Source organism: Danio rerio, chromosome 18, assembly GCF_052040795.2.
Source record: "Danio rerio strain M-AB ecotype USA chromosome 18, GRCz13ab, whole genome shotgun sequence".
NCBI classification, from domain to species: Eukaryota; Metazoa; Chordata; class Actinopteri; order Cypriniformes; family Danionidae; genus Danio; species Danio rerio.
The window spans coordinates 14602246-14628707 of record NC_141038.1 but is presented as its reverse complement, the minus strand read 5'-3'; the positions used below and the strand labels follow the sequence as shown (position 1 = coordinate 14628707).

General features: G+C 34.4%; 1 protein-coding gene and 1 long non-coding RNA gene across 5 annotated transcripts in view; one reads left to right on the top strand and one right to left on the bottom strand.

Annotated features, from left to right (window-relative positions):
- Positions 1-1016: 1016 nt before the first annotated feature.
- si:ch211-260p9.3 lies at positions 1017-26462 on the bottom strand. 2 transcript variants are annotated; one of them, XM_087292997.1, is made up of 32 exons: positions 25895-26462; positions 22914-23125; positions 22373-22564; positions 21022-21115; positions 20869-20916; positions 20702-20786; positions 20449-20532; positions 20275-20318; positions 19372-19444; positions 19055-19156; positions 18593-18711; positions 18419-18504; positions 16898-17015; positions 16640-16808; positions 16521-16556; positions 14180-14260; positions 13992-14063; positions 13798-13878; positions 13535-13713; positions 12931-13137; positions 12660-12779; positions 10561-10741; positions 10401-10439; positions 8563-8629; positions 8292-8449; positions 8071-8161; positions 7656-7877; positions 4932-5056; positions 3617-3734; positions 3363-3533; positions 2838-2920; positions 1017-1403 (listed from the first exon to the last, which is right to left on the bottom strand). In XM_087292997.1, exons 2-32 carry the CDS (start codon positions 23068-23070, stop codon positions 1398-1400), a joined length of 3408 nt encoding a protein of 1135 aa, XP_087149123.1. In that variant the 5' UTR covers positions 23071-23125; positions 25895-26462; the 3' UTR covers positions 1017-1397. The 2 variants fall into 2 exon arrangements, 1 of the variants encoding a protein (XP_087149123.1); XR_015514754.1 differs by having other exon boundaries at positions 1182-1403; positions 13582-13713; positions 25895-26200.
- The window catches only part of LOC147832768 (uncharacterized), a 40269-nt gene continuing 17974 nt past the window's right edge, over positions 4168-26462 (top strand). Inside the window, exons 1-4 of one of the 3 annotated variants that reach the window (XR_015514773.1) lie at positions 4168-4391; positions 4958-5067; positions 5778-5857; positions 18349-18746. This is a non-coding gene — a long non-coding RNA (uncharacterized LOC147832768). Of the gene's footprint in view, positions 4392-4957; positions 5068-5777; positions 5858-7511; positions 7651-18348; positions 18747-26462 lie in introns of those variants that run through there. The other 2 variants (XR_015514772.1, XR_015514771.1) reach the window with 2 other exon arrangements.

The following is a 26462-nucleotide window of genomic DNA, read 5'->3' as shown; positions in this document are numbered from 1 at the left end:
GCCCATGAACAAATCCTAATCGTTGTCAAACTATTTTAATAACTGTTACAAAAGGTAATTCAATCATATCTCAATGTTAAAACAGCTGTCGTAATGTTGTTTATAAAGATATGGACCCGTTTAGAATTCTAGGGGGCTATGGAAATGAAAAATGTAAAGCAGGGAAGTACATTAGGACCATTGTTATTGTTTACATCCCTCAAAATGGTCTACAGAAATACAGTCAGGTCAGTAAATATTGGCACAAAGACAATTCTAACATTTTTGGCTCTATACACCAACACGATAGATTTGAAATAAAATGAAATCAAGATGTGCGTTAACTGCAGGCAGTCAGCTTTTATTTGAGGGTATTTACATCCAAATCAGGTGAACGCTGTAGAAATTACAACAGTTTGCATATGTGCCTCCCACTTGTTTAGGGACCAAAAAATAATGGGACAATTGGCTTCTCAGCTGTTTTATGGCCAGGTGTGTGTTATTCCCTTATTTCCTCAAATCCATTGTGTTGGTGTAAAGAGCTAAACATGTTTAGTGTATAGACTTCAAGAATAAATTGTGTATAGTGCCAAGAATTGTGTTCCTATATACCAGACTGTATATACCATATGTCTCAAACTCAATTTTGAGGACTGCAGCTCTGCACAGTTTTGCTCCAACTCTAATCAAACACAGCTGATCCATCTTATCACGGTGTTCAAGACTTCTAAATTAGCTGTGTTTGATTAGGGTTGGAGCAAAACTGTTCAGAGCTGTGGCCCTCCAGGAATTGAGTTTGAGACATATCTTATGCTTGCAGTGCATTAGATCTGCATGATTCTGGATAAAATGAGAATCAGGATTGTTTACATTTAGATCATGATTTTGACTATACAACAGAATAAATAATTGTATTAAAAATCTAATTTACTAGAGATTTTGACAAAATCTTATTTGCTGTAATCTATTTTTTTATATCGTATGAAAACATTATTTCATTCCAATATCAATTAAAAAAAACATGCAAATCAAGAACATTTAAAATTAAGATTGCTTTTGAATTAATCAAATATTTTTTATGCAATCCTGATAGTATATGCGATGTAAATTTTATCCTTGGTGTAGTATGTGAACCATTACTGCACATAGAATTTACAAATGAAGTATTGCAAAAACAATTCAAATGCATTGATGTGCTACACTTCTGCCAAAATTCTTTATTAAAACTATTGAAATATTCCTGCATGCGCAACTTAAGTCAGTTTACTGAGTTTATCAAGGCAAAACATATGTATGTGATGATCCAGAACCTGGAATGTGGCCTCCAAAAAGCAGAAGACAAAAAACCACATCCTGCTTTACAGCATTTTCACACACTGACAGGTCTGCTAGTTCCTTGTGGTTAAGGCGTGTTTACTTTACACCTGTTGACAAAATAGATTAGACATTACTGACCGGAATGAGGAAATGGTGTTATTTTAGATTAGGCTGCTATACGTTTCTGGTGATGATTCTGTTCTCATATCAGCGGGATTGAGGTTAATGTTAACTAATCTAAAAGAAAAATGACCCTTAGAAGTTCCAAATGCGTTCCAAATCCAGGATACAGGTATAGCTCATTGCAAAAATCTCTGGATTTCTAACACTACTGTAACGCTGAATATATACTTTACATAAGTTTGGCTCATTCAGACGTCTAATTTAGTGCTCTAAGTATATACCATGTGCTACATTAATGATAGTAAAAACAATCAAATTATTGGCCCTCATTCACCAATATCTTCTTAAAAATGTTTTTTAAAGAAACTTAATAAGAACAATCTACGCTACATTCACAACATGTTCTTAAGCAGAGGAATTGATATATTTATTTTTATTTTAATTGGTAGTGAATTCAATGTCTTAATTGAAAGCATATGCCAATTTTTCCAAATTACCATAGGAAAAACCCTACAATATCCCATAAGACTGGGATAGTCCAGGATTGGCCAACCTAGTCACCAGATATGAACATTATTGAGCATGTCTAGGGTAAGATGAAGGAGCGATTGAAGATGAATCCAAAGAATCTTGATGAACTCTGGGAGTCCTGCAAGAACGCTTTCTTTGCTATTTCAGTTGAGTTTATTAATACGTTATTTGAGGCATTGCAGAGATGTGTGGATGCAGTCCTCCAAGCTCGTGGGAGTCATACACAATATTAATTGTTTTTCCACTGCACTATGACTTTATATTTTATACTGCACGTTATTTCTGTTAAGTGACAAGACTTTTGTCTAAGCAAAGTCAGACCTTACTGTCCTAATTAAATCATTAAAAATCAAGGCATAATCATATTTTATTTTGGTAAAATAAGCGTAATCTAGAGGCCTTTGCCTTTCAAGCCACGTGTGATACCAAATAATCAACTAGAAGTCAAGTAATTATTTGTTGTTCCTAAAACTTGGATAGGCGACAAGACTTTTGTCAGGTAGTGTATATATATTTTTACAGCCATATATCTTATTCAGCATACAAATAAATAATAAATAAATCAGCAATAACTGATCATTCTGAGCGAACTATCATCACTTATATGTATATGAGTGTTTGGAGATTCTGTTCTTGGTTAAAAGCAAATTTCAGATCAGAAAACATGTCAGATTCTTAATTTAAAAAAAGCGTGTAACTGTGGGGTTTATTAACAGAATTGTTCATAACAATGGTTGGTGAATGAGGCCCATTGTCTTTTAATAAATATTTGGATCAGGCATTCTTCATATTGTGTTTTATGTTTAACAGAAGAAAGCCAGACATATTTGGAATAATGGGAATGTGAACAGGTTTTTTGGGGGTGAACTCAACTGGTTCTTTCTCACCTCATATTGCTGTACATGCACCAGAAGAGATGCAAGCTCCAGATTTTCACTAAACCTGTTCTTCAGTGGGACAGACCGATAACCTAATAAAATAATAATAAAAACGGACCAGATAAGACATTAGTTTGTGAAAATAATTAGCAAACTACAAGACTATTTAAATATCATAGTTCATCCCAAAAATATAAAGTAAATATAATAGTAAATGCATTTTAAATCATTACTCTGGTTTGCCAAAGAACTGGGATTTGCCTATTAGTCAGCCATTTAAAAATCATAAAATATAATAAAACGGTGTAAGGTTACTTAATCTTTTTCTTATTTAAAAGGTATATGAGACAAAGTATGGTGTATAATATTTAAATGAATCTGTTGCACTGAATCATCACATTTACCTATATTTTGACATTTTATGTGACTTTATTTTCATGCAAACACCAAAATGTGACGTCTCATTCAACTGAATAATCAAATTAAAACATGTTAAATATTTGTAAGCTCAAATTTGTATTCGGATGGATTTACCTGAGCAAATACATCTGAAAGGAAAAGTGGCCTGTGCAAGAAACTTGGCATCAGAGAACATGTCCTCTTCGAAAACCACAAAGCGCAGGAAGGCCAAGTCTGGCTCATTTACTTCAAAGGATTTGGGTGGATTCATTGGGCCCAACCACACTGGATTCAGTCCATTATCCTCTGGAAAGATACCAGCAGTCATCAACAGAGCCATCAACTAAAAGTAATGCTGCTTATAATAACCCTTGTTTCCACTTTCTTACTAAAGAGCGTAGTTTTGAAAGTGTAGTCTTCAGCTTGACCTGAATTTGGCCACAACTCAACCTGGACAAACGGACTGACGATGTGGTCTGGATTGGGCAGATGTCTGGCTGCTAACACCTGCAGAAAACCAAAGTAAATTCATAATCTTTTTGACAATTGTTGTGGCCTCTCACAGATATGGATAGCCAGCAATGATTTACACACCCTGTAGTCAATCAAAACCTTTAGAAATATTTATGTGGAGCTAGAAAGGAAATGTTTCCGCATGATGAAAGTGAATGGAATCTGCTGAGCTACTACAGGAAATTAATTTCCCCCTTTGGAGTCCTCAAATAAAATAGTTTTGATAGGACATGAGGGTGAGAAACTTAACAAAACTTCGAATAGCCACAAAAATACAAATATGCCTCATAAATGTAATACAAGGGGCAAAAACGACTATGCACAATTAAACTAAACTATATTACGTGATGTAAAATGTGAAAATGCGCTGAGCCTTAAAAAACAGTCGCATACGTTTCTGTTGAGCTTCTGAGCGCAAGAGCCAATCAGACGCGTTTCGATTATTCATCGCTAGTCATCACTGTAGTTTTGTTGATAAGGCACGCGGTTGGTCGTTAACGTAAATTCTGATATCATAAACAACAAACGAAGCTGAAACGAAACAAGTAAGAGATTAATTTCGCTGCTTCAGTGATAATAACAAGAATTTCTGCACAATTTGCCCTTGACTAACCCTTCGGACAAGCATTTTCGGTCTGTGACCGACTCTGTGTAAGTTATAACGTAGCCGCCAAACACTTAAGTTAACGTTAAAGTTTTACGTAACGTTATTCTATTATTCGATGTTAATAATCCACAATACCATGACAAATAATGCACAATAATACGTTTTTGGAAGAAATTTGGCACTCCTACTCTGTTCCTCCTTTTTTGTTTTTTTAAATAACGTTGATTATATATTTACACATTTATTACATTTGTAATTGGTAAAGTTAACTGTATGATTGAGTGAATTATTAGACATAAAACCCATATACAATATACAGTTAAACATGTATAGAAAATGCAATTGTGATGATAAAAAGACCCTGGAGAGACTAATTTTATTGAAACTGAATCAACAGAAAATATAGTGTGAAACAGTATCATACAGTATTGTGATTGTGTGAGGTAATTGGATAAATTTTAGCTTTAGATATTAAAGACAACACATGTTCAATAAGGTAAAAAATCAACCCTGAAAATCAATAACCTCTTTATTGAATCTGAATGAAGATGAACTGCAGTGTGAAGCAAATAAAGGTGATTTACTCTGATTCTGATGCTTTGTTTTGCAGGCTTCCTCCTGGTTGGATCTCGCATCCACTCTGGTTTAAGCACATAACCTGCACCTCCATTCAGACTGAAGAGAGCACTGTTCAGCTGCATAAAGTTATCTAAAGAGAGGGTAAGATTTATTAGATGTGTTTACTGGAGAACGATGCTTGAGTTTAACAATCATATAGGGACACTGTAGCAGACTTTCATGTAAACTCTTCCTCTAAGGTCAAGTAGAGTCATGGTGGAGCAATAGTTTCAAGAGAAAGTCAAGATGTTTATAGCTAGCTTTCCCAAAAATGTCTTATAATGGGACGTGGGGTTAATGGCTCAGATATTTAAAGAGAGCTCTTGACATGATTGATCTTTAATCTATTTTTCGTATTCAAATATCCTCGATGTGATGCTTGATGCGATAAGCAAATTAATCTGGTTTATTAAAGGCCACGTTTGCAACATTTTGCATCCAAGCAGAATTATGGTAACATACTATAGCCCTCTGTCACCCCCTTGTGTCCTGAGATTTGTTGGTGTTACAGGAAATTAATGAACAGTCAAATATAACATCCATATTTAAATTATATGAACATCCTCTTTTTTTCATATTAAAATTAAAACTCATATTCTGTGATAAGCTTTAGCTTGCCTTTTATTGCCAAATGATTAAATTAACAGCTTAAAGGGACAGTTTACCCAAAAATTTTAATGTACTTACTATTTACTCTTTTATGAGTTTCTTTCTTAAACACTATTATTTATTTATTTATTTATTATTATTTTATTTATTTATTTTTAAGAAAGATAAAAAACCAGTAACAAGTATTAAGTCAATGCTTACAGGTTTTCAGCTTTCTTCAAATGATCGCTTTTTTGTGTACAACAGAAGAAAGAAACTCGGATTGGTTTGTAACATGTAAAAGGTGAGTAAAGTTTTGGGTGAACTACCCCATAACCAGTTTAATGTTTTCCACTTCCCAATATAATTCCTTTTGTTTCATTGATTTCATTAAACTTATAAGGCTCTATCATACAACATATATTATATACTGTACACCCGGCGCAATAAGGAGCAAGATGTGTTTAGCGCAATTTGTTGCTATTTTCAGCACAATCCTAATTTTCACGTTTTGTGCCACATTGTTTAAATAGCAAATCCATTTGCCCCACTTTGTGGACTCATGGGTGTACTGGTCTATAAAGGAGGTGTGTTAAGGCGCATTGTTGGTGTGTTGCTTTTTTGAGAAACTGATATAGACAGTTCCATTGGCCAAGTAAAAGCTGGTCTAAAGTTCAGCGCAGAGCATGTTAGTTATGCGCCTATCCAGGTCCAAATGCTTAGACATTTCTTATTACACATAGGATGTACAGCAATACACAAATATCTTTACATGTGAAAAACATTAAAGAATTAAAATGTTACAAAAATGATTATTTTCTATATAGATATAAAAACACTTTTAGTGAACACTTTTTTCAGTTTATTCATGACAATTGCTTAGAGAAACCTTTATGATTAATCAACTGTGGCGATTTACAGCACCGTTAATAGTGAAATCGACTAATCGTTGGATCCCTAATAACAATATCAGTGCATTGTACAAAAAGCCTTTTCTACAAACATATCCAAATGTGCCCACGCCACTCGGTTATGGTGACTCACGCTCTGTGCAGCCTTTTCAGCTCGCGCTGTATTGAACAGACGCACATCCCTTTTTAACTAGCGGCCGTTTTTCAACTGAAAGAAATTTTTTTTTTGATGTCTTGGTCGCAGTGTTTGGAGGGCCAGAACTAATTGCCTCGGGGGCCGGGTTCGGCCCGCGGGCCGCCAATTGAATAACCCTGCTCTAATTGGTTTAAAGCACGTTATACTCAAAACACACCTATAACTTGGGCCAGACGGAATCTGCGGATGTTTTTTGCTATTTCTGCGAAGAATTTTGGTAAAAATCTGCGGATTTCTGCGGAATTATTTTGGGAGTATCCAGCAGAGTATCATAACTAAAACCTTAATATATGAAATAAAAAGTAATAAATTACTGAATAAAAACTTAATAAATTCAGATTTACCCATTTACTCAAGTAAATAAACAGAATTAATGATGGGCTAAAAATCTGCAGAAATCTGCGGAATTCTGCGGAAAATCTGCGGAATTCTGCGCGCGCAGATTCCGTGTGGGCCTACCTATAACTCATTAAGAGAATAAGCACAACCCTGTTAGACCATGTGCTGCAGTGCAAACTGCATTTTTCCATCCTTAAAATAGCGGACATGCTCTCAGTGGTTTTGCACTATTCGCTTTAGACTCTAGATTGTTAAAATAGAGCCTATAGTGTGATTCTAAGCAAATAATGTGCAAAATAAGTGTCGCCTCTGGATATCAGTTCTGGCTACTACCGTACACAATACAGTTCAAAATGTGGGAATTTAAATTATTTCTGATTTAACAGAAGTTAAGAAATGTATACCTTTATCCAGAAATTAAAAGTGAGAGAAATTTTGAAAAAAAAAGTAAATGTTTTTACTCATCGTCTTTTGTCATTTACTCATTTTCGACTCAATGTCATTTATCACAGAATCACCAAAATAATCCACAAAAATATATATGGCTGATTGGCGGTTCAATATGCTGTGGTGACATCTGCTATATCAAGGACTTAGCCAAACCATAGTGAGTGAGGAATTAAATGAGACTTTAAAAACATTCTAATCTAACCTACCATCCGTTTGGAAGTTAAGAGCCACCATTTGGCAGCCTAATTTCCACGCAGGACAGGGGTCAAAGTTGGAGGAATCAACTCTGGCTCCACTGGGATAAACACGGGTCAGTGCTGTGCGGTTGTACTCCAAAATGCAGTCTGATTTCTCCATGCCACTTTCATTCCCCTCTTTTGGAATTATGTTATCTGGAAGTGAGCGGACCTCTTTGTAGTTGTAATTTTCTGAGAGGTCAGAAAAAGTGCAGAATGCAATTATAAATGAATGAAATGTCCAGTTCAATCACCTTTCTAAAATGTTTTGAGTGTGGCCTGGAATTGTTTTGTTGATGTGTGTGATACTGTACAGCTGCTTTTAATTTTAGTTTCTTTCATTTTTTCGGGAGGGTTCGATTTTCTTGGAAATTACAGTACATACCGAAGGTCTTTTTTTTGATAGATTGGCAGTAAACCACCATGTTTGACATCTCAATGGCTATTTTGGTTTTAGACTCCACTTCTGCTTTTCTCTGTTTTGAGAAGTTAGGGAGATATTGTCAGTGCATAGATGCAGATAATTCAATCATGTGTAAATCTAGACAGAAAGACACACTATATATCGGTAATTTGTGTGGAATCTCAGATAACAGTTCAACTGACCGATTTCTCCAAGCTTTGCTCTCTTTGGATGATGTTCAGAATGACCAGGTACCATTCGTCCAACTGCTCCACGATCTCACATGTGAACTCAGTTAGCTTTTGGTTCTCCTTATTCAACAGGGTCACTACAAGGGGTCTGCCATGTTTGGCTTTGCGTGCTGTAAAGAATGGTCAACAAGAGAGTCTTTTGTTGTTTTGATATTCAGTGAAGATTTTGTTAAAGAATGCAAACTATTGTAAAAAAGCCTTAATTTTATTCTTTAAACCTTACCAGCATTACATTTCAATATGTCCACCACACCTTTACATTGATCACCTAATGGATTATCTTCAATAACCTGAAAAAAATATATAAAATTTTATTAAAAAAAAATTTAAAATCTGTTTTGAATAATTACATAAAAACATACACAATTGCATATTTACAAGCAATTTCATTAAATAGTAAATTAAATTAACAATTAAAATAATTGTGTATTTGGTACTTAAATTATATGTAAATAAAATATTACATTTTAGTAAATTATTATCTTGCATAAACATCTTTAAGCATTCAATATATGATTGCTGTTCTTATTTATACAATTTATTTATCTATACAAAATATTATGAATAATGATACATTAAGTGAAGTTTAATATGTTAAACTAATTGCGAGAGGAGTCTCGCTCATGATTGACCCAGCTGGCTCAAATTAGCTAATCACAATTCTCCAATCAAAGGATCCTAACTTACTATTCACCTTATTCTCCGCCGACGAGCAGGCGCTGCCATTTGAATCTTTTTGGCTCGAGACTTCCGATCTCATTCACTTCCATTCATTTTTTGACGTTAAAAACTGCTTGTTACGCTGCTTGATGTTGCAATTTGATATTTTCTTAATATATTATTCTACTTGGTCTGTATAGTCATGCAAACATTTGTTTGTAGAGCAAGTAGTTTTCTGCCATTTATTATTCCTAGTCATTTCTCCCATCCATAGGCGACTGAATCGGAAGTTCTAAGACAATCGCGAAAACAGGCGCACTTCCGCATTTTAGAATAAGGTCAATAAATAAATATATATATATATATATATATATATATATATATATATATATATATATATATATATATATATATATATATATATATCCTCTTTTTCTCTCTATAACAAATCTACAATCTTCGTCTTAAAGAAAACACCCCTCCTCCCCTCTTCCACCTTTACCCAGAACGGGCGGCATCTTGGCCCAGCTACCAGCAAGAATTCCAATGGCTCTGGCTCCTTGTTGGAACATCTGATGTTTCTGCGCGAAGCTGGTGCGTTCTCCCCCTGTCCACGTGGGTTTCCCCCAGGTTTCCCGTTTTCCTCTTAAGACCCAAATACGCTCTACATTATAGACCATTATTTCATTCATTCATTTTCTTTTCAGCTTAGTCCCTTTATTAATCCGGGATCGCCACAGTGGAATGAACCCCCAACTTATCCAGCACGTTTTTACACAGTGGATGCCCTTCCATACACACTCATTCACACTCATACACTACAGACAATTTAGCCTACCCAATTCACCTGTACCACATGTCTTTGGACTGTGGGGAAACCGGAGCAATGGAGGAAACCCTCGCGAACGCAGGGAGAACATGCAAACTCCACACAGAAACACCAACTGAACCAGCCGAGGCTCGAACCAGCAACCTTTTTGCTGTGATGCGACAGCACTACATACTGCGCCATTGTGTCGCCCTCATTATAGACCAAATAAACCTAAGTCTCTTTTTACCAGACGTCTTGCTCTCAGGAAGTTAATCTTGGCCTAAGCTGGGGGGAGTTTTAAGATCGTCCTGAGCTCCTTCTCCCCTCGCCCCAGGAAGGATCCCTTGAGCTCAGGGCTCTCTCTTGGGACAGCATGCCAAACAAGCTTTTGTAAATCATAAGTTAAGTGTGAACTCTTGAAATAAAAATCATTGTAGAAAGCTGAGATAATATGCAAATTGGATTGATAGTTCATCATTTGAAACATTTAATACGTTTTAAGGGTGTCTTAAAATGTAGACTAGTATAATATCCAAATAATCTTTTAGTCAAGTATATTTACAAGTAGAAACAAGTACCACAGTACTTACCTCACTGTCCTGCTCACTATCGTATGTTGAGAGATCCTCCTGAAAAATAAGAAGTTATCAAATACATTTTGTAAATGGTCAAAGCTGTTGTATTTCTTTAAGGAATAATTCATATATCTGGCTAATTTCTTTCTCTCCTTCACACTTTCTCTTCTCTTACCATACAGAAGCGCTCCACTAACTGTGGCGTTACCGGGTAGCGTAGTTTTGTCTTGCCGGCGAATTGCTGATTTCTAAAACAGCTGACCATATCCTCAAGACTAAAAAACTCATAGGCATCTGCTAACACATATTTACTGCTTTTTCTGAAAATCTTGTAATGCTTGATGTCACCTTCAGATCTGGGTAACAAATAAACACAATATACATTACATAATAAACAAATAAAATTACATATAGAGAGGTAAGGACTTGTTTACGCTTAATATAAAAATGTGTGTTGTAGATCTGATCATGAGAGGGTAAAAATAATTACTCAAACAGAACACTCACAACACGCCACCTACTGTTTGGCTGCTAACCTAAATCTCAAACATTACTTGTGAACTTTCCTTCCTTTGTTCCCTCTTGGGCAGGGGTCACCAAACTTGTTCCTGGAGGGCCGGTGTTCTGCAGACTTTAGCTCCAACCCTAATCAAACACACCTGAACAAGCTAATCAAGGTCTTACTAGGTATACTTAAAACACCCAGGCACGTGTGTTGAGGCATGTTGGAGCTAAACCCTGCAGGGACACCGGCCCTCCAGGACCTAGATTAGTGACCCCTGCTCTAGGAAATCCCCGGCGCCAAAGTGAGTTTTACTTCATCAAGTGAACGAGAGAAGCTTACATGGACATACCCTCGATCCCTCAATTTTGAAATAATATGTCAACTCCAGCACCTCTATGTCCCAGAATGCAACGCAATTGTGATGTCACAATAATGTAGTTTCCAAGTGCCAAGTGTAGTTCTCAAGAGTTTTTAGGCCATTCCATTTAAACCCATTCAAATGGTCCACCAGTACAGGACACTTTCGTAAAATAATCAATGACGTAAAAACAGGAGAAAATTTTGCAGGTGAAGGGCATTAAAATTGGAGTGGAATGGAGCCGAGATTTTAATTTTGCCATCTAAAATCATACTCAAATCATCAATTTGTAAAAAAAGTCTTACCAGCCCCAATTCTAATAATTTTATTAGAGAATTGTAAAAATAAACAAACAAACAAATAAATAAATAAATAAAAGCTCTGCATGAATTTTCTCATTTCCTGTTCATATGCAAATTCTTTAAGTTTAAATAACAATATTTTCAAAAATAATATCAGAAAAAGCTCACATATATCATTGAAGTCAGAATAATTAGCCCCCTTTGATTTTTTGTCTTTTTAAAATAGTTCCTAAATGATGTTTAACAGAGCAAGGAAATTTTCACATTATGTCTGATAATATTTTTTCATCTGGAGAAAGTCTTATTTATTTCATTTCAGCTAGAGTAAAAGCAGTTTTAACATTATAAAAGCCATTTTAAGGACAAAATTATTAGCCCCTTTAAGCTATTTATTTTTTGATAGTCTACAAAACAAACCATAATTACCCTAACCTTAACCTAATGAACCTAGTTAAGCCTTTAAATGTCACTTTAAGCTGTATAGAAGTGTTTTGAAAAATATCTAGTGAAGTATTATTTACTGTCATTGTGGCAAAGATAAAATAATCATATAGTTATTAGAAATGAGTTAATAAAACTATTATGTTTAGAAATGTGTTGAAAAAAAATCCCTCCTTTAAACAGAAATTGGGGGAAAAAATAAACAGGGGGGGCTAATAATTCTGACTTGAACTGTACTCTTATTCACAGACTCTCCATTTAAATAAACAAGAAAAGACTTATTAACTTTTAAACACTGTACGAATGAGACAGAAAAAAATAATTTCTTATAAACACTTGATGTTCCTGCAAATACACTGCAGTTCTGAGTGTGCTTCACACAGGTGAGTGGGCTTAACAATGACAAACTACCTGTAGCAAACACTTTCAACTTTCTCTATATGCACCAGACATTTACTTACAAACACTCTGTTACAACACTCTGTAAAGATGTGATAATAATAAATTATAAAAAGTCCTTTTTATCCTCATTTTTAAGTCACTTTGAATAAAAGCATCTGCTAAATTAATGTTATGTAATGCAAATCGATTAAAACAGCTGTAAACAGCCTATACTGTAAATGTCAGAGGACTATAAAGAAAATGTAAAGGAAATAAACTAAGGGAACCTGATGGAAAGGGCAAAGGTGTCACGCTCGTTTCTTTTTCTGATGAGGAAGGCTCCATCTCGAGGGATCCTTAAAAGACAGTCTTCAGCTTCAGCTCGACTCATGTTACTGTAAAACCACCTAACAACAATTATAAAACAATTACATGAGAGCATATGTGTGTGTCCTCACAAGTATATCAATACCAGTAAATTTCAAACTTGTGAGTGTGTTTTTGGAATATTTGTGCATTAGTTAAATAGTTTAAAATGTAATCGAAAAACTGTGTTACCCCATGTGGTGGAGAGGCTCGAAATTTAGCCGTGGCAAGAAATTCTTGAGGCACAAGTTGAATCTGTCATAGTCGATACTCTGTTGTCTGTAATAATCGATCAAGGCACACATACTAGGAAAGCACTCTTTGCTTTTCAAGAAGAAGATTTTGTGACCATTTTCTGGGAAGCAGAAGATTCTGTAGTGCTGAATTCTCCCACGTGTCCTACAGAAATCATATAATATCATATCATATAATATAATGCTCACCAAAGCTGCATTTACTTGATCCCAATACAGCATGATTATGAATGAAATACTACTAGAGTTTGAAGTAACATTTGTTCCTGTAATTTGGTCATTTGTTCCAGTGATGTACCAATAAATTTTTAGAAATCCGTCTAATTTGTTGCTTAATTGTTGTTAGGTTGAGTTATTAATAATAACATTATCGACAGTATATCATATGAAAAGTTTCTTGAGCAGCCAAAACTTTGGTTCACATAAAGAAAATACTGTATTATACACGTCTGGTTGTACATTTTGTGGCACAGATGTGTCAGAAAATGTAATTGTTATCCAAATTCAAACTTTTCAAAAGCAGAAGAGTGCCGAAAGGTTACCAGAGGGAGATACAGTAGTTTCCAATGAACGTGTTACTCTCCCGCACCAGGAAGGTTTCATCATTTCCATCCGTCCCTTTGCAGTAATCACGCAGGAGTTTTTCAGCAGTTATTCTGCCCTCGGCCAAACGTCCATGAAACCAGGGCTCTGACAGGTGCAGCTCTGAACTGTCCTTAATCTTTCAGAAAGAATTCAAACGCTGATATTAAAGAGTACAAATGAGTTTACCAACACAAAGTCTGTAATCTCCATCATGACTTACCTGTGTACTCTGTTCTTCCCACTTCTCTTCAGAATAATACAGCTTATTATCTGAGATTACACAGTCATGCTTGTAAAACCTCTGTTTAAAAAAAAAAAGAGAGAGAGAGAGAGAGATTATAACTGATGATCTCATTAGGAATACGTTGGTAGTAAAAAAAAAAAGCAAATCAAATTTCAATTAATTTAAAGCACCTTATCTATTGGATCCCAGATGGAAAGCTCTCCCTCCTTCTCCACTAAACTGATTTCTTTTGATTTTCTTATCTGTTTTTAAAAAAGAAAAATTCGCTGACCAAAAACTGGATTTGTTAATGGAAAATTGAGAAAATATGGAAAATAAAAATGCAAATGAGAAAGACAGATTTGTACAACATATCAACCTTCTCCCTGTAAGTGTTTGCAATTTTCCTGAAGTTGTCTAATTTTATTTTCACAGCAGTGTTTTCCTCTTCTTCCTCTGGCTGTTCAGGGAAATGAGAAAATTACATACATTATGATACACAAAAAACTAATGGAAACAAACTCACATATGCATTTATTTTGTTAGAGTGAAGACAAGATATTAGTAGCCTGTCATCATTTTAATGATATTACAATATTGCACTCACTTTCCAATAAACAAAAAAAATTGAAATGTAATTTTGTTTACTAGAGCAATATTTTAAGATCTACTCAGTGTTTTAAGCATTCAACGGGTACACAAAATGATCTCCAAGTGAATCAAATTATATTTTCCTCTGTGGTGTCATCGTATGTCACCGGTGTTGGGGGTAACGCGTTAGAAGTAACGCACGTTATAATATTACTTCTTTTAGAGTAACGAGTAATATAGAGCATTACATTTAAAAATATGTAATAATATTTGAGTTACTTTTAGAAAAATGTAACACAAGTTACTTTTTACCTTGCTTAACTGGCTTTTTAAAAATATATTAAGGAATAAAAAGGACCTTAATCAGATTAAATCACACAGGAAATGTGAGTGTGCACTCATCATCATAAGGTCTCTTTTTGCACAGCAGATAAGTCAGTGTACTGTTCTAGTAACTGAAGAACTCAGGATATTGGTTTGTTTCAAGTCAGGGGGTGTATGTTAAAAAGTAAGTATTTAGCCAACTGAAGATGCAACTATTTCATCCCGACTCAGTTCAATTTGGTGAACTGGTTCGACCGGTTCACTTAGAAGATCCGGTTAAAACAAACAATTCAATCGTGAATCATTTTTCACCATTACAGACAGTCAGAAACAGAAACAATGGCAGGCCAGAGTCTTACGATTTTGCAATGGATTTTTGTTATTTTTAACTCATCGCAGAAAAGAAATGGATTGTTATTAAGTGTGGATTATGTGTAAGTAAAACTTTTGACCACTGCAAGAAACACAACATTGAAAACCTCCAGCTAAACAACAAATGATTGACATCAGTTTACGTTCTCTAGGTAAAACAATTAATTTAACTAAATTTAAAAAAGGGGCGAGGCAGTGGTGCAGTAGGTAGTGCTGTCGCCTCACAGCAAGAAGGTCACTGGGTCACTGGTTTGAACCTCGTCTCAGTTGGCGTTTCTGTGTGGAGTTTGCATGTTCTCCCTGCCTTCACGTGGGTTTCCTCCGGGTGCTTCGGTTTCCCCCACAGTCCAAAGACATGCGGTACAGGTGAATTGGGTAGGCTAAATTGTCCGTAGTGTATGAGTGTGTGTGTGAATGTGTGTGTGGATGTTTCCCAGAGATGGATTGTGGCTGGAAGGGCATCCCCTGCGTAAAAACTTGCTGGATAAGTTGGCGGTTCATTCCGCTGTGGCGACCCCGGATTAATAAAGGGACTGGGAATGAATTAAATTTAAATTAAAGTTATGTCTTTATTGTTGAGGAGATGCAGCCACTGTCTACTGTAGAAGCGACTACTTCATATTTTTTGTTTATTTTAACAGTTTTGTAATAAAGTAAGATTGTTTTCTCTTTTGGGAAATGATTTACACATTTGTTAAGGCCACGTGAAGAAATTTATTCAATGTATAAACCTCAAAGGTTTATTTTGATTTAGGGAAGTTTTTTATCGTCTTACTTTATATTTTGTTATTAAACATTTTAAAGGTTTAAAGTTTTTAAAGATTTTTTGCCTTAATATAAATTACTTCATGTTAGCACTCATAGGCTTTATTGCAATCTTTATCTCAATGGACAGTGAATTTACTTACTAACTAATACAAAACATTCAAACGTAGCAAACACAATACTTTACAAGCTTTCATTAATCTGTATATACAGCACATATAGCTCTGGACTCTGGAAAATATAATATCCTACATTTTTTAATGGTAAGTAAAGGTGTAGGTTATATAGTTAGCTTGTTAAATGCAGAGCTTTTCTATTAAAAAGGTGAAAAACACCTGCAAGTTCAGAAAGAGATCAAACCAAAGCCAGGTATAGAAAAGTATCACAGAAGTACTGTATCAAATTACTTTTTATAAAAAGTAATTAAGTAACGCAATTAGTTACTTTTTTGGGGGTTTAACTTAATATTAATATCAATGTAATATTGTAATGCATTACTTTCACAAGTAACTATCCCCAACACTGTTTGTTACAATACAGGACTTTCCTGTTGTTAAATCAGATTATTATTTAAAGAGTGTATAGTTATTGTTATTGCTGAGAAAAGGCCTTTAGTGTGTGCTATTTTGACATGGTTGTGATTAGCAGCTGTTGTGTTTTGTGAATACCTTAATGGTGTGGTCATTCTCTTTTATTTTTTGGTGCTGTCAAAGAGAATAAAATAGACTGAAGCAATTGAAAGAGCTTTTTAGTTTCAAAATAGGTAAAACAGCTGGTTTGTTTCTACCTTGATGATGATCTTGCCCTTTAGCTGGTTTGGTGAGGGTAGATGTTCTGCTTCTGGATCTAGAGGTTCAGTCAGGAGCTTGTCCTGGAAAACATCTCGTAATGTCTGAGCCATCATTTTCTGTTGCTTGATATCACAGTGTTCTTCTATAGACAGAACCACAGGATACCTGCCAAAAAAAGATGTAAAATAATAATGCTGAATTTACAACGCAAAATTATAATGGCATTAAATGTGTTTGTGTTTTTGATGACTAACTGTGATGTTGCGAAAGCATGATTGTTGATGGCCTTCACCACATCCTTAAACTTTATCTTGGAGGTCATGGTTCGACCATGGAATATAACAGGTTCATCTGGACCATTCCAGCAGTCCACTGATATGGATAAAAAACAATATTAAAGGTGATGTTAGATTGATATTAGAGCTGGGCAATATTGCAAACAATTAAATCTTGATAATTATTTTCAATATTTAACAATAATGATATATATTTCAATATAAGTTGTTAATGCTTTCAGATTTAAAAGAGTACCCCAACATTAATATTTATATGCACAAAAATCTACAAAAAGTAGAGTGTCCATTAAATGGCATAACATTTTCAGTGGTCAAAAATTCAGTACATCTCTAATATCAACACACTTTAAGATTAACATTGTTGAACATTTCTGCTGTGTGATTGGCTCTTAGATCAATATAGAGTAAAAAAGTTCAGAGCTTATCATTGTTATTGACATAAATTTTATTGTGTTTTGATATAATATCGTTTATCGGGCCAGCCCTATTTGATATGTCAAAATAAATTAACTTAAAAATTAACTGCCCATTGACTACTATAATCTTGCCATTCATGAGATTTTCACCACTAAAAAAAGTAAACTTGAGCCTCTTTGGTATCATCAAAACATTGAGAGTGGTCAACTCAAGATCAGTAAAGTATTTTTTAACTTGAGCAATAAAGAGAGTTTGGGGTATGGCTATAGTGGCAGGCAGGTTAAGCCAGGGGGTGATTATGGCTGGTGTATAACATGGGAAAAGAATTTCAGATTTGCTTATTAGCAGGCAGAAAAAATTGGTCATCGCACACATAAGGGCCTTACCTTATTTTCTTAATGAGTTTTGGGTTAGGGTTAGGTTTAGGCATAGGGTAAGGGTTGTGTTGGGCATAATGTGCATTAGTCTCACCTCCCGTTCCTTTTAAGAGTGAGTTGTCATGCAATTGCGCATTCATTATATTTATGGAGACAATCATAATCTTTTACATTTGAATACTTTCATTTTTCTATTTTTAAAGAGATTTGTGTGCTGCTGCGAATCCATGTGTGTAATAAGCACTAACGCACTTTCAAATAACAATAACTACTCCACTGACTTACGTTGGTCAATTAAGCAGGCAAGATGCCAACAATGAGCATTTTCTACTGAAACAACATGACACAGGGTGTGAAAAAAATACCTGCGATGGGCTAAAACTAGCAAAAAACACTTGCGTCATGCTTGGCTATGCATTGTGCCACATGTAAAATTACTCTAAACAGTTAGTTAGAATCAAGTTTTGCCACATATTAGCTCTTTTCTGTCAACAAGACATACGTGTTCAGTTAACACATCAGTAGTTTTTAAAGAGAGCTTGTCAAAAATTTTAAAAGCTTATTTTTGTACATTTTTAAATGCTATTTTTATGCAAGGACTATTTTTGCACACAGGTTTTTAAAACATTGCATTATCAGAAAAGTAAAATCTTTATGGAGAAAAAAGAAACTGTGGTCCACTGACACTCAATACAGCGACAGCCCAGTCTCAGACAGCGCACATACGCTTCTGTTGAAGACTCACTACGCAGCTGATCTCCAGTCAGATATCTGTGGGGAAAAAAGAGCAAAACACATAAAGTAACACAGGAAGTAGATGATGATGAGGAGAAGCAACATGAAGAGCAGCAGCACTGACGTGTTGTGAGACGAGTTGATCCAGTAGTGAGACAGAGGATTGTTCATGTCCAGTGGGCAAATCTCAGAAAACTTGTCATCGCAAATTTGGTTTTCTTTAGAGAAGAGAAAACTGAGGAACTGGCAAAATAAAAAAAAAGAAATGCATGTGTTTATTTATTTGTATGTTTGTTTGTTTGTTTGTCCGTCCGTCCGTCTTTCTATCTATCTATCTATCTATCTATCTATCTATCTATCTATCTATCTATCTATCTATCTATCTATCTATCTATCCATCCATCCATCCATCCATCCATCCATCCATCCATCCATCCATCCATCCATCCATCCATCCATCCATCCATCCATCCATCCATCCATCTATCTATCTATCTATCTATCTATCTATCTATCTATCTATCTATCAAACTATCACCTTGATGGACATTTATTTGATGCAATGAGAGATCTTTATAACCTCTACCTCTCCAATAGTAAAGGCTGGATCTTTTGTCCTCCTTGTGGGGTCATCGATGAAGATGGTCATTAAATTTTGTACCTTAATTAAATCTGTGGCCCAGGCCTCCTACAGACAGAAAAAAAACTGTACTTAAAAACTTTGTTTTTAAATATTGATATTAACCAGAACAGCTTTAGGACTGTTTTTGAAGTGCCATTGGACACTTAAGACTGGAGTAATACTGCTCAATGTTCTGCTGTGCATCCATCACAGGAGTACATCACATTTAAAAAACTTATTCATTATTTGAATAAAACAAGCTTTTGAACATTAGGTCTTACCTTCTGTTGATATAAAAGAAAATTTTGAAAATCGTAGAGGGCAACTACAGAAGAGTCAGGTCTATCAATATTACTGCAGAGAAATGCATGGCAAATGAATGATTTATAGTGTAACCTCTAAATAAACAAGTAAACTGTATTTTCTTAAAACAGTTTTTTTCATGTAATATTGTGCACCTTTTTTTGTAAATCTGCTTTGGAATAATAATTATTGTGAAAAGTGCTACAATACACTTCAGGGCTGCACAATATATCATTTCAGCATTGATATCGCAATGTGTGTATTCGCAATACTCACATGTGGAGTTATCAGCAATGAAGAATGTACAGTATTTACATTTTACATTAGATTTAATTATGCAAAAAAAAAAAAGGCAGGACAAAAGTGATATGCATGAGGTGGCGCTTCTCGTAAAGGTGGATCGAACATATCAATGTTGCAGTTATAAGAAATATATGAGCTGTTTATTAAAGAAATACATCTTATAACCTTTTGATGCAGTTTACCCTCTTCATTTACAAATATCATGATATTTTGTGGATGGTTTTCTTGTCATGTATCGTCGATATCGTGATCTATCATCATCGGGGGAAAAATATCATAATATCGTATCATATTACTGTAACTGAATGTCCGACTACTTATTTTACTTTTATCTTATTTATTAATTCTTGCAATTTCTTTGATTCACTCATCTACAAGATTATTTCGATCTAAATGAATCCAATCTAATATCCAATATCCAGTCTTAATTAATGATTTTACTTTGAACAGAGCTATTCAAGTCATCTGCCGCAATGTCAGATTTTTCCAATATCATGCAGCCCTAATACACTGAATTGAAATCAATGATATGGCCCATTTAAAGCACAAAATGAAACCAAAGCATTGAATAATTGTACCTCATTATGGAGCGTGCAGGCCCTTTTTCAAACTCCTCCATCAGCTAATAAAATGGGAATAATATTATATTATAATAAAGGATTGATATTGCTAAACAAATTAATATGGCATGATAATAATCCTCAAAAACATGAAAATGAAATGTTACACTGAATGTTACACTGCACACTCACCAATGTCTGGTTTTCAAATATTAAAATTTCATACAATTTGTGAAACTGCAGAAAATCGAGGACATAATCATTTGCTTCAACCTCCTGAAAACAAAACACAACATTCAAACATGTAAAATGTGTTATAAGTGCTTCTAAACGAGCAAATCTAGTCATTAGTAGATGAAATGGACATCTTGAATAACAAAATCAACATTTATACTAATTTATGTAAAACCAAAATTCAATGATAAACTTTCAGTATTGTTTGCACCTTAAATCTGTCCTCCAGAAAACGTCCACTTGGCACATTGAAGTTCATCTGTGGCAAAAGAGACTTGAGCTCTTTTAGGGTGATGCTGTGAGAGACATTAAATGGCGTGAAACAGTGGTAAATGAGTTACAGTGAATGAGATGTAATTAAAAGAGAAAGAGGAAAACCTGTTTTTCTTTGTCAGATCAACCGAATACATCTGTTTCCTCAGCCAACTACAATAGTTGGAAAAACAGAGAAAACAAGTATTTGATTCGCTTTACAGTTACTGTAAAAGTACAGTAACTCTACAGTTACAGTTAAAGATTCTCTGTGTGTACCTCTTTATAATAACTGGTGTGTGAGCTGCCAGTGTCTCCTGTTTGAGTAACTCCAGTCCCGTCAGCCATTTTTCCGCATCCTCCACTGAATGAGCTATGAAACAGCAAACCTCAGAATAAGCACACCATTATCATATAAAGACATGTGGTGAGACAGTTGCAAAAAGCAGGTCAAGATTGTTCACCACAGTACACTTTAGGCATTTACAGTCTGTTCCATAGGGACTATTCCAGTAAGTGTACAATTGCCAGCATAGCTGTTTACCAGCATATGTTATGTTCAGTGATGTATATGTGCTGCTGGCATCTTTAAGTTTTTTTAGGAAGCTTAACTGGCAAGTTGGCATAATACTTGCTTCATTAGTGAATTGTGTGTTGATCCACCTCCTGCTAAACAAGCTTGGATCAGCACAAAAAAAAAAAAAAAAAAAAAATATATATATATATATATATATATATATATATATATATATATATATATATATATATATATATGTGTGTGTGTGTGTATGTAAGTATATTATGTATATAATATTTTTTTTATATTTCCCATAATATGTTTTACAGAGCAAGGAAATTTTCACAGTATGTCTAATAATATTTTTTCTTCTGGACTTTACCTATTAAAAAGTGAGTAAACCCATTGCTTTTAAAGCGATTAGTTGACTACTTTAAAATAGTGAGCAAGCTCACCACTTTTGAAGCGATTGGTTTTACTTTTTAAAAAGTGAGTAAACCCTTTGCTTTTAAAGTGATTAGTTGACTTTACCTTTTAACAATGCAGTAAACCCATTACTTTTAAAGCAGTTAGTTGACTTTACTTTAAAAAAAAAGTGAATAAATCTCTAGCTTTTAAAGCAATTTTTTGACTTTAGTTTAAAAAAGTGAGTAAACCCATTGCCTTAAAATCAAGTATAAAGCATAATTATAAAAATAAAGTCAACTTAACAGTTCCAACTTACAATGGTTTTACTCACTTTAATATAGTAAACATATAAAAGTTATATAAAAGTTTAAACATAAAAGTTTACTTTTTTTATGAAGTAAACTTCTCGCTTTTAAGGAAACGGATTTATAAACATTTTATGTGAAGTAAACATTACAGTGTAATGACAAAGATAAACATTTTATATTCTAACTTGCTGCTTAAGATACAGTTAAAGTCAGAATTATTAGACTAAGTTTGGTGAACTGAAAAATTTAAGTATGATCTAATATGCAAGTTTTGGAACACCGCATTACAAACATGCTTCTTTGGTAAATTAAAGTTTATAAAATGTATTTTTTGAGCAGTAGTATGGCTACCAGCTATTACAGTATCCATTTCAAATAAATTAAAGTTATTGCATACCATTTAGACTCAGTGACTTTAAAGTAAAATCAGATCCATAGAAGATGGTGAAACAGGTTTTCCTGTCCTGTTGAACGTCTTTTTCAGATTGGCAAAAAATTCTTCGAAATGCACTCCCCCTGTTTTCGTTAAATCGCTGGAAATCCTTGAATGTCTCCCACTGGCGAACCTCCTTGAGCTCAGAAATGTCCACTGCAAATGCACATTGAACATTTGAATAAGCTCAGTATTCATTCGAAGGACACCATGCAGCAAATCTTCTAAAAACTGAATCCAGAACTAGTGCATATAAAGAACACTTTAGTTTACAAATTGCACTATTTTGTACTGGCTTAATACCAGCCCATTATTATGATATTAACTGTTTATTAGTAGTTATAAAGTATGATCTTATTCTACATCACTGTACCCAATAGCTAAACCTAAATACCAAATAAAGCATGTTCCCAAATAGAGTGTGACTGGAACTTAAAACCTTAACACTGATACAAGGTATTTATTTATTCATCTGTTAAAATCTAGTGTCAAGAAAGTGACTTACCCACTTTGACTATCCTGTCACCTGAGCGTGTTAAAGCCACTTGCATGGTCTCCATAATGACCTGAACAGTGATTCTCTCAGTCCTTTTCTGATACACCGTCATTTCAGATCCCATCTGGAGTTGCTCAATAATCTTACGTTGCTTGACATCATCCATCAGCTCGTTCCACTTACTGACTCCCTTCAACACTGGATCCCATACAAAAATCTGCCTTAGATGTTAATGACAGAGATTAGAACAAACTATCCCAAGTGAATAGTGAAATGACTGAGATGGCTAATCAAATCAGAAACAGGCTTTACTATTCACATATATGAATAAAGTCAATTTATGCTTCATAAATTCATGCTTTAGTTTTAAATGGTGAACGAGAGTCAGGTGTAAATAATAGATAAACAGATATACAGTGACCTCAACTGTAAATATATTACATATCTGACAGATGTTTATACATTAAAAAAGACCAATACTTTCAGTGACGGAAGCAGGATAAATTTTGCTGTTTTGAACTGAAAGTATTAGATGAATCATTTACTCTCCCTGGTTTGTTTACAAGTCCTTTATTTTAGAAAAGACCCACTTGCACTAATTCACAATGATAGTGAAAAGAGACCAACATTAAGCTTAAAAAAGAATGGTCATAATTAGGGATGCACCGATCGATCGGTATCGGTTGATAATTATAGTTCATGACTTGATCAGTACTCGCTAATCTGGTCCATCCCATGAACTGATTACAGTTGTTTGTTTACAAATTTACAAGCAGAGGACATATAAGAACTGAAATCTTTTAAAATATCAAAACATTTTTAACTTATTGTAATAATATAACTTATCTTACTTATTGCAATACACAGTAGTTTATGGAACTATTTCCTTTCAGTAAAGAAGCAATGGATTTATAGGTGTGCATTTTAACTTCTTATGCATCAAACATGCACCCTAAACTTCATTGAGACATGTTGAATTTTTCTTTCATCTTTTGAAAAGTTTCTAAATCGCTTTGTTAGTGATTTTCCTTATCAATTTTTTTGTATCTGCTTATCTATTATTTTCTGTAAAGCTGCTTCCATTACATATCCACATTAAATGGTTATAAGATGTTTGAGGAATTATATGCAACATCTTTATTCTCTTATGCCTAGTTCAGACTGCGTGATTTTAGCCCCGATTTTGGCTCGCCGACAGGTTTTGAGAAATCGCCGACAAATGCCTGAAATCACAGGCAAATCGCTGCTCGTGCACGTGAGTGACAATTACACAGTATGAACTTTCAAAGACGCGATCTGAGAGAATCGCCGATGAGTCGCCGATGCCTTCGAGATATTTGGCATGCTAAATATCTGGAGCTGTCGGCGATTCAAATCATGCCGTGTGAATTGAGGTTTGACAGGACTCAGGAGCAACTGTGTCTGTTTGACGTTTCATACAGAAAGAAATTAGTTTATTATCAACGTTGAGGAGAAATGGCTAATTCCCTTTAAACCCAGGTGAGCAAACATGTACATGTTCTACCCCATTAAAGGCTTCTTTCTCATTATGTAGTTAATAACAAAAGATATACTTCGTGTTTTTGGCTGTTAGACGTAGTTTGGACGAAGTTGTTGGCGATTCTTCCTATAGTAAAGTCATACAATGTGAAAGTCCCTGTCGCTGATCCATCTTGCAGTGTAAACAAAGCAGCGACGAAACGCTAGCCCAGATAGTCATGCAGTGTGAAAACATCTGTAACATGACTAGTTTGAAAATCATGCAGTCTGAACTCGGCATTAGGTAAGGAGAGATGTAAGCATCATGCGTATGTGCTTTATGCATTATAAAGCTTAAAGCAGGAATGTCCAAACTCGGTCCTGGAGGGGCAGTGTGCTGGAGAGTTTAGCTAATCAAACACACATGAACCAGCTAATTAAGCTTTTACTAGATATACTAGAAACTTCCTGGCAGGTGTATTGAAGCAAGCTGAAGCTAAACTCAGCAGGACACCGGCCCTCCAGAACTGAGTTTGGACACCCCTGGCTCAAAGCATCAGATTCGGTGGTATCGGCAGTTCACCATTATAAGGAACTGGTACACAGTATCGGCTGCAAAATTCCTGATTGGAGCATCACTAGTCAGAATGGTCCCATGTAGTATTTTCAATGTGTTCTGCTATTATATTATAGGGTTTGATGGAAAAACAAACCAAAATGTGCTATATTTATATTTAGTATTTTATATTTAACAATTTTTTAAAATATTTTTGACAACTAGTTTTGGTGTATAACTGCTTGTTCATGAGACTATGCTGTAAAAAATAAATCTTGGTTGCCTTAAAAACTTTTTTTTAATCAAATTAACCTTATGAGTCCGTTGACACTGATTTAAAACTGCTTGCTTAACTTATAATATTAAGTTAGAACATGATTAACTTAGTTTAATAAGTTACAATGAATTAAAAACATTAGCTGTCATGACTATAGATCATATAATTTTTTACAGTGTGTAAGCTTGGTTGTTAAAACCCGTATGACTCGCCTAGAGAATAAAAAAAATTGCAGATTTAAGATTAATGCAACATGAAATACAACACCTAGAAATTCATTACCATTTACATTTAGGTTTGTTTTTCCTCCAAAAACAATAACCACAATAATCAAATAATCCCTATAATACTTAAAATTTCAGACCATCCCGGGATAGGCCTACGCATCTTTTTGAAAAAGGGATGATTTATTTCATGATAAATAAATTTAGACAATATGATTTTTATTCAGCATTTTATGGTCTGAAAAAAACAAGACAAAGGCTGAACGGTTATATATTGTAATTTCATTTTCTTTTTTTTCCTGTGAATTAACTAGATATTATTCCCATGTGAATTTTAAAAACACAGACAAGAAACATTTTCATTAAATATAAAAAGTCTTTAAAAGAAGATTTTTCAACCATATATTATCGAAAGCAATAACTGTGTTAAAATATAAATGTAATGCACACTTACCTTTTAGCTTCAGAGCTCAACACAAAATTAGAAATGACGAGGAACTTCCATATAGTGGTTATTTTTGTGACAAGTTCTTTTGAAAAACCATATCATGTGACATAAACCAACATAGCTCATGTCCTGTGGTGAAAAGCAAGCATTTCCAGAAAAAAAAAAAGTCGCAATTACGATAATACAAGTTACCTGTCAATACCTTTAAACATATAAATACTTCAGTATATATAATTAAGTAAATACCTGTATTTATGATTTATGCCACAGGCTTCTAAACCATTAAAGAAAACTATCTCTTGGTAAAAATAAGAGACAAACATGACACAGACGTTGTTTTAAAGCAAAGGGGTGTACTTTTTTAAAGATCTGAAAAGAGACTTTACTGGAAAGAGAGAGATTGAGAGAGATATTTCTGAGGTGCTATTTCTTTAGCTTAACAGTTATCCCAAAATAAGACTTTGGGTTTCTAGCTTCAGTTAGAATAAAACAATATTTTAAGATGCAATTTATAAACCCCTATCATTTGCTTGTCCATTTTAAAAGTTTTTTTAAGCTACAATGCCATTTAAAA

Coding starts and splice junctions, on each gene's coding strand:
- si:ch211-260p9.3 (XM_087292997.1), bottom strand. CDS start 23,070: ATGGATGATGTCAAGCAACGTAAGATTATTGAGCAACTCCAGATGGGA. Junction 20,917..21,021: donor ACACCAGTTATTATAAAGAG/GTACACACAGAG, acceptor CAACTATTGTAG/TTGGCTGAGGAAACAGATGT. Junction 13,879..13,991: donor TCTGGGATCCAATAGATAAG/GTGCTTTAAATT, acceptor TTTTTTAAACAG/AGGTTTTACAAGCATGACTG.